A 9631-nucleotide genomic window follows, 5' to 3' on the forward strand; every position below is an offset into this window, starting at 1 on the left:
TTTTTATAACGTCAGTTACTTAAGTAGTGGACGTTATAAAAATGAGAAATTTTGAGGAAAAAACACTCTCCTAAATTAAGTAACCGACGTTATAAAAATCTTAGTAGGGTGTTTTTTCCACTACTTTTATTCAGATCTTGGAACAGAAGTTGTTATGATTGCTTTTTAGTCATATAAAAAAATTTCCTCAAATATTTCTGATCATATTTTTGGGCCTTACATTTCAGTCAGCTTGCGTATATTATTCAAAATTTTAGAATTTTTAAAATAAGACAAATTAAATATGATATAATTCACACCTTAACTAAATTTTTACGTACGGTATTAAATTTTATATACAATATATTTGTCATTTTAAAAAATTTTAAACTTAGCAATTTTTTTATTTTTTTTTAAATTTGGTATCCAACTTAAGAATTGACTAATTCGAGGGTATTTTTTTTTTTTTTTATAATATAATGTTAGTTGTTAGTATTACAATATTATGTTAATTTAGTTTTTTCACTACAAGAAAACATGACATTCTTGACCAAACTTATTGAGGGTTAAAAGCCCTCAGTAATGTATTTGTGGGTTATTGAAGACTCCCAACCGTCAGTAATGTATTTGGGCCTTCTTGAACAACGAAAAAAATAAAATAATAGATGAAAAGCTGGCGAGCGGTCATAGTATCCCATAGCTCAATTACCTTAATCAGCTTAGCTACCCATGCCACCCCACTAATTCGAGAAAATTAATCTCACCGCCCATTTGCGGGGCCATTTAAAGGTAGAGCTTTTGATATTTTTTTTAATGACAAATAATATTATACTCCCTCCGATCTCATATATAAGCAAAAATTATTTTTTTAAATTCATTGAAAAAATAATGTATCTAGTCCAAATTATAGACAAGATACATAACTTTTTCAATAAATCTAAAAAAGTAACTTTTGCTTATATATATGAGAGCAGGAGAAGCATATAATCAGACCGCTAAAAAAGACAATGAACGTACCCTACGAGAAAGTACATCAAAAACTAAAGACTTGTAACACACTACTATAAGAGGATTCAGGGAACCTATATGAGAAAGAGGCAATAATAAACCACGAAGAAGGAAGTTAGAGCTTTTGAATAATAGTAACTCAATAACAACATTTAAACTTAGCAAATAATAATAACTCAATAACGTACAACGCTGCAAGGTATGAATTAGGATCTTGGTTGTTGATGAAGAAAACATGTGCAAGCCAAGCCGTGTGTATGAGTCAATGCATGAGGATGATCCAAAGTCTCCCCATTCACACACTGACTGACACTACGTATAGGGGAAGGAAGATGTTAAAATGCATTGTCATACCAGGACAGGACGTGTATTGGTGGAAACACATTTATAGATTTTGGAAGTTAGCATTCAGTTTCAGTGTAAAACAATTATTGCATTCAACAAACCTTATCCTGTCCTATACAATACAATTCTAAGAAGTAATAGTGACTTTCGTTTATTTAAGCTTTTGGTCATTGTTTAATGTACTATTGCGAAACAACTTATATAAATAAATTAATTTGTATACAATATTATAAGTTTTTAAAGTTAGTTTATGAGAAAACAACTTATAAATATATACTACTTTTGTAAGTGAAAACTTATGAATTAACATAAAACTTTATTTATTTACATAAGCTATTTTCATAAGCTCAAAAATAAGTCAAATCCAAACGTACCCTAATTCATTAGAGCCTTTAGGAAATATTATTAATTGAAATTAAAATATATAGCAATTATTATTTAATTCAAGTTGTTTGTCATTTTCTAATGAAAATCTGTATATATATTGGAATCTCATACTCATTCCAATTTAACACAGCAATTTTCTCTCTTGTAGAAAAAAAAAGAAAAAAACAGCAATCAGTCAATTTGAGAAAATGCCGTTGTCTATATCTGTAAGAGATGTGCCACCAGCAGATTACTTGTTTAAAATCCAATCATATTCCTTGTTAGTAGAATCAAAGGTGGAGATGTTTGACTCCAATTATTTTCAAGCTGGTGGATACACTTGGTCAGTTCTATTTTCTTTTTTTATTCTTTAATTTATAAATTCTTAATTGATCTCGTTAACATTGAGGAATTGAATTTTCTTTTAATGTTATATTGATACGAAATTTTCACTCGCAGTGTCAATAATAATATCTGAAATTTATAAAATTATATATTCTATAAGCTTATTGTTGTTTCTATCTTTACTCTAGGAAGTTGATACTTTATCCAAATGGAAATTCAAATAGCAATGGCAAGGATCATGTCTCCTTATACCTAGCGATTGTAGATCCGGAGAATTTTACCGGTGGTTGGGAGATTAATGTAAACTTTAAGTTGTTTGTGTTTGATGCGATAAATAACAACTATTTGACCATGCAAGGTAGGTATATATATTCGTCAAAAATTTAAAAATATTTAAAAATAAAAGAAAGAGAATAATAATTTACTAAATTAATTAATCTTGTGTATTCACTCACTATTACTATAGATGGTGATGGTGCTGTACGAAAATTCCATGAACTGAAAACCGAATGGGGTTTTGACCAATTAATTTCATTGAAAGACCTCAAAGTTAAATCCAATGGATACCTTGTTAAAGATTCTTGTGTCTTTGGAGCTGAAGTTTTTGTGATTGGCCACTCTGGCAATTGGGAAACTCTTTCTATGGTCAAGGATCCTCCTTTTGCTACACTCACTTGGAAACTTGAGAAATTCTCAACATTGGATAAGACCTCTTATTATTCCACCAAATCCATCACTGTTGGTGAGAGAGACTGGTATAACCCATCACACTTATATCTAACACATTCTTAATTTGGTTTCATAACTAAAAATTTATTAATTAATTAATTTCATGCAATTTATTATAGGAAGGTAAAGGTTTTTCCTAAAGGAGTAGAAAGCATCAGAGGCAAATATCTATCTCTTTACTTGAACCTAACAGATTGTGAAAAATTCCCATCAAACAGAACAGTGTATGCACGTTACAAGTTCAAAATTATAGATCAGCTTAATGGAAAAGATCTTGAGAAAACAGGTACCAATTAAATTAATGTTGTTTATCAATTTTTTTTGTTTATTTTTAAATTTTAATACGAAGTTGTATTCTGATGCTACAGCCGGCAAGAACTTCAGCTTTGGTGTCTCAAATGATTTATTGGGATTTAATAAGTTCATATCACTAAGTGAACTTAATGAAGCAGCAAAAGGATATATTAAAGACGATGTTATGATTATAGAGCTTCAAATCATTAACATATCTATGATTAAGATCAATCCCTCTGTGGACAATGGTTGTGGTGTGGTGGACAATTAATTATCTGCTACTCCAAATAAAGTTGGTTATGTAACTGCCGTAAGCATAGTTCATTTGGTATTTTTTTTTCGAATAAATAAAGTCTTTGTACTTTGAAATTTTAGACTACTATTTTGTTTTTGTTTTTGAAGGAAGCAATTTTATCGAATAAATAACATTAAATAAGTTGAAACAATATTGTTTTTAATCCATGGCAAAACAGTAAATAATTTCAAAATCATTTGCCCATACAAATACAAAATGTAGGTATTTCAAGATCTAAGCGGATTGTGCCACCAGCCAATTACTTGTTTAAGATCAAATCATATTCCTCGTTGGTGGAAACAAAATTGAAGATGGTTGAATCCAATTATTTTAAAGTCGGTGGATATAAATGGTCAGGTCAGTTCTATTTATCTTCAAACTATAAGGATATATATAATATAAATTCAGGGCTTATAACGTAAGAAAAAATAATAGATCAAATTAGTCTAAAAATCAAAGTATTATTATAAACAATTTTTTTCCCTAATTTGAAAAACTTACAAATTGGTGACTGGATCAATTTGCCCTTAGAATAACCATTTGATCCCCAAGCCCAGTGGTGCGATGCATATCAATGATGGCAGTTTTATAATTGTAAGGTGATCGACTATTTTAAGAATGGTTACAATGGGCCAAAAAAATATAATTTATAGTCTTGATGTGCAAGTACGGTACAAAATTGTCTTGATGCTTAGCCATAGTTCATAGCCATAGTTCATGGTCCGTTCTGCTCATGATTTACAACCTATCTTCTTGGTTGTGCATGAAGCGTAAATATATTATGTTATCGATGATGATTTCGGGCCCAAGACAACCCGGAAATGACATAGATGTTTATCTAAGCAATTAGGAGAAATGAATACCAAATAACATGGGATAAATGAATTAGTAGTATTATTATAAACAATTTTTTGGATTCAGAAAACATTACACTCAATTGGGCAAAAAGTAATGAGACAACCTCTATGAATCTTGGATGTTTTTAAGGATAAACGTAATCCAAAATCACTCATCTTATTCTTTTTTAATTACGTTTTTACTTAAATAAGTGATTTTCACATCACATATTTAGGATATTTTCCATTTTAAATTATTTTGATTGATTTGTCTAGTGTTGATTTTCACATCTTATCATACCAAGACGGGACTCAAAACAAACACCAACCACCAACAACAATGTTCACATAATTCAAAATAATTTAGAATTGTTCAAAATATTAGCAAAAAATTTAGAATGAACATTATGAAACGAATACGTTAAGGTATAATATATAATGAATATTGTATTCAAAATAATTTAAACTATTCCAATTATTTTTTGAATTGTTCGCTACGAAAATATTATTGTCACGTTTCAATTACTATCTTTCTATTATTGACACATTTGTATTTTCATATTTAATGTCCTTTATTTTCAGAAGTTAATTGATACGTCAATTATTGTCACATTTCAATTAATATTTTTCTATTATTGACACATTTGTATTTTAAATTAATACGTCAGTTGTCTTTTAATTTCAATTAGTATCTTTCTATTATCGACACATTTGTATTTTAAATTAATACGTCGGTTGTCATTTAATACGCCAGACCCTAGACTTTTTTAACCAAACGAATCAAGTAAAAAAAATCGTAAAAAATTGTATTAATTTAAACCAAATTTTCATTAAAAAATTATCAAGGTTTTGTCTTTGTCTGTAAAAAATAATATATACTATTATATATTGAAACGAATAACAACCATTGTCATACTATTATATATGTCTTTATAAGCTATTCTTTCTCCTTCACCAATAAGTTTTAATTTAGTCATTTCCGTTAATTTTGTCACTAACACCTCTTGGACTATACATGTGTCAGTGTGTCCAAGTGTCCACGTGTCTCTCCACATTGCAAACTGGCTGCCACATGTGACAAAATTGACGGAAAACACTAACTAATGCAAACGATAAAAACGTAACGGACCAAATAGATACTTTTTAAACGTAATGGACCAAATTGAAGCATAAAATAAACGTAAGGGACCAAATGTGTAATGAAACCCATATATTAGTACATATTATGCTAATTAGACCTGTACCGTCTACTTTGTAAAAAAGAAGAAGGTAAGTGTACGGTGAAAACCACCCGTCGTATTAATCAAATTTATTTTGAGTGGAAATAAATGAGCTGAGAGGTTTATTTTTTAAGAATGGATGCCGAAAACCCCCAACGGGATCAATCAAATTTTATCATTGTGACCACTGCGCCAAGAGAAGAAAAAAAAAAGCAAGAGAAATGAAAGACAAAGAAAAACATACAAATGAAATATCAATTAATTGAGATAATGTACCAAAAGAAAAATATTTTTCATTTAAGATACCGATCCTCTTTATACCAATTTTTTTGAGGTTTTTTTTTCCGATCTTAAATGAAGTGGTAATCCATTGAAATTAAACTCACATAATTATGAGATTCCGGTTTCGAATTCGGATCACGACGTCCGACCTAACAATTTCGAGCACCACGATACCAAGCATACACTAAACTTTTTACATCTCATAACATAAACTAAAATAAAATACCACACAAAGACAACAAAAGCTAATCTATAATATTATCTTCGATCATTAATCCTTCTAATTAAATAAGACCACGTTTACGGTAACCATCACATTCATGATAATCTGCCAAATCAATCTCAACAACCTTAACATCAAAAACAATCTTAAACTCCTTGTCTTCATTCCTTTGTCCCATTTGAATGGCATTGCGAACAATAAATGGTTCAATATAAGAAGCCAAACTAGTGCTTATGGGTAATGTTGCCAATTTTTGAGACACGCAAAAAGGAAACAAGTGAGGATTTTTACTTACCAAGAAAAGAGGAAACTTTAACTTGTATTCATATTTTGGTGACACAATAAATTCCCTTTCTGTTGCTAAAGGTTTAAAACCATAAAAAGGTTGAACAAAAAGCTTATAGAATCCTTGAACATAAAGTTCTATTGTTGCTACTTTTTCTTCAATGTTGTTTGTTGAAATATCTAGGGTTTCTGGGGTCATTGTGTGGCTATAATTTTTGCTTGGGATGTTGAAGTTTGATTGAGGGAAGATTGTGGGGTTGGTTGAAGAAGACATTGTTGGAAGATTGAAAGGGAAAGAAGAAAAGGACTAGAGTATATATGAAGAGTATAGTGAATGTGGATCATCTTACTTTGGGAATTTGATTAAATATATATAATATTACCTCGTTCAATTCTATTGGAACAAAAACTTGGTGTCCAAGTTATTTTAAAAGATTTTGTGAGATTATATTTGAATCTTTTATTAAAAAAAAAAAGAAGATTATATTTGAATATGATGTATTCTTTATTTATTTTTTTTAAAAAATAAATCTTTATCCTTTGAAAGCGATGTATTTTTATTGATAAATCAAACGTTTTTTTAAAAAACTTGGTGTCCAAGTTATTTTAAAAGATTTTATGAGATTATATTTGAATCTTTTATTAAAAAAAAAGATTATATTTGAATCTGATATATTTTTTATCTTTTTTTTTTTAAAAATATAAATAAATCTTTATCCTTTGAATGTGATGTATTTTTTATTGACAAATCAAACGTTCTTTTTAAAAATTAGAAAAATCTAAGAGTTAAATTATTTTTTTTGTGTAAAAAGAAAAAATTGTCAATGTCCATTTAAAAAAATATAAAAATCTATGAGTTAAAAATCTAAGAGTTAAATATTGCCAGTTTTATTGTCAAATCAAACGTCCTTTTTAAAAAGAGTGGTTCTATTCAGTGCGACATATTTTTTCACGACAGACAATAAAATTGCATTTTGTACGGAAATTACGATAGGATGATCACTTTAACACATTCATTGGTTTGATGGAGCGGCGGAGGAAGAGACAAAGGAAGGGTTATAAAGCCAAGTAGAAAATCTAACATTAAAGTTAACAATTTTATTTTTCAAATAAGAGGAAAATAGGAAAAATATATGGTCAGGTAGCTGATTCGCATTTTTTTTTTTTGTGAAAATCAATTTCGCACTATTAAGCAATTTCTTTTTAAAAAATATAATTTTTTTATACAAAGCACTAATTTGGTATCATTTTGAAGAGTTGGCAACAAATATATGTATCATTGAGCTTAACTCAGTGATCGCCTAATGGCTTAACTCAGTGATTGCACTAATCTGGCTCCATTTTTTTATACAAAGCACTAATTTGGTATCATTTTGTACAAAGCACTAATTTAACTTACAATTTTTTTACATATATTTAACACACACTTAGGTATCGTTTGACCCAACTTAATTTTAACTTTTTACTCCATAAAAGGAGAAATCGGGCCAAACAGTTTTTTCTAAAAGTACTTGATAAAAAAAATTGCTTATTTTTTATGTGTAAAATAAATCAATAATGAGCTTTTGGAAAAGTTAATATAATGAACTTTTTTTACTCAAAACTAGCTTTTCGGTCCATAGCCACCTTCGAATCCCACTAAAGGCAATTTATATATTTAAGTGATATTTGCTTCGGCCCTCATTTCATGTGCAATAATGTTATTTTTACTTTTTTTTTTCTTTCAAGTCATGCGTATTATTGTTATTATGAATTACTATTATTTTGAAAAATGCATTATTAATTTCTATCTTTACAACAAAAACAAAAAAAAACACAAAAGTGCATACTGCTATTAAATAAAATAATAAAATAATATAAAGTACCATGCACAGTAATGTTTTTCTCCTTCTTAGAACTATGAAATTATTCATTTCAATAACTTTATATATGACGAATAAAATTACACAGATAATGTTATGGCTACGTAATAACATTTTAAAAAATATAAATTTTATAAAATATTTAATGGAGTTAAAATTTATATCATTTAGATTATTTATTTAAAATTTTACACAAAATTAGAATTATTTTATATGTTATCGAGACCCACTAAAATTAAGAATTTATGCATTTTTATTGAACATTTTTAATTTTTATGAATATCAAAAACGTTTTAAATTGTTTTAGATTCGTGTAAAAATTTACATAAATAATCTATAATATATAGTGTACTTCTAATCAAATGGTAGATTTTATAAAATACTATTAGTTAAAATATTAATTATATATAGACTCATAAATTGAAGATAAAATATTGCACACAAAACATTAATATTTGTTTATTATTTTTTTTTATCATATGGAAACAAAAATAATTGGTCTAAAAAATTTTAAATTAGAATTCATTTTAAGTTTTTTAAAAACGAAATCACCAAATAACTTTAACTTTATTTTTAAAGCACTTATTTTGAACTTTGTTTTAAAGTAGTTTTTTTATCATAAAAAAGTCAGGTCAAACGGTACCTAAGTGTGTTCAACACTTCAACCGGACGTAATATAGCTGGAACCGGATCGTTGACTAACCCTAGGCCCCTAGCTACTACATACTATACTTATAGTACTATACTATAATAACATAAACGAACTTCTAAGTATCAACAAAAGTTAATACTCTCAGAACAATAATTATCCACGTTATCTTTTAGTTTACTAATGACTCATGATACCAATAAAGACCATTAATGAAGCTTTAAACAATAGGATCCATCGCACCATATAGACCATTAATCCTAAAGAAATATTCCATCGCATCACAATAGGATCCATCATGATCACGATGAGGCAAAAATACACACCATCGTGGCCACGATGGGTGCGATGGATGCGCAGAAAAAGCCCAAACTCAACTGTAAAACTATAAATAGAGCCTTCTTCCTCCACTATTATTCATTCAAAAACATTCCAAAATATTCAATACTTTGAATATTCACTCCAGAGTAGGATAACTCTAAGGAGGAGGCAAGGAGACCAAGGAACTCCAAGGCCAATAAGGTTCTTTTCTTTCTATCTTTGTAATTTATTTTTCCTAGGTTAGGTGAAGTCGAGAAACTTCCTTACGAATGCTTGGTTGTATTATTTATAATATTTATAAATTTCAGTTATTTCTATTTCAAACTCTTTTGTTGTCTGATTTTAGTTATTTTAATATTGATCACATTAGAATAAAATCTAAGGACCTAGTGGATATCGAGTAAGAAACGAAGCTAGCAATCTCGACCGAAGGACAGCATACTAGGGCCTATATGAGACCATTAAATTCAGTATCTGACGTCTTAGTATAGGATTGGAAAGTACGATAATTTCTACCTTGCAGAGTATGTCTGTGGGTAGGTGACTAGTTCTAGGCACACGTGACAGCTTATAATTTAGGGGTCCCCAGGGT

General features: G+C 28.7%; 2 protein-coding genes across 2 annotated transcripts; one reads left to right on the forward strand and one right to left on the reverse strand.

Annotated features, from left to right (window-relative positions):
• The first annotated feature begins 1516 nt into the window (after positions 1-1516).
• On the forward strand, positions 1517-3713 carry LOC123884202. The gene is made up of 5 exons (XM_045933249.1): positions 1517-2041; positions 2232-2401; positions 2510-2798; positions 2892-3058; positions 3141-3713. Exons 1-5 carry the CDS (start codon positions 1908-1910, stop codon positions 3335-3337), a joined length of 957 nt encoding a protein of 318 aa, XP_045789205.1. The 5' UTR covers positions 1517-1907; the 3' UTR covers positions 3338-3713.
• Positions 3714-5983: 2270 nt separating this feature from the next.
• Positions 5984-6481, reverse strand: LOC123884204. The gene has a single exon (XM_045933252.1). The coding sequence runs from the start codon at positions 6479-6481 to the stop codon at positions 5984-5986; it is 498 nt and encodes a 165-aa protein (XP_045789208.1).
• Between the last annotated feature and the right edge of the window lie 3150 nt (positions 6482-9631).

The sequence above is a fragment of the Trifolium pratense genome, linkage group LG5 (assembly GCF_020283565.1).
Source record: "Trifolium pratense cultivar HEN17-A07 linkage group LG5, ARS_RC_1.1, whole genome shotgun sequence".
Lineage (NCBI taxonomy): Eukaryota > Viridiplantae > Streptophyta > Magnoliopsida > Fabales > Fabaceae > Trifolium > Trifolium pratense.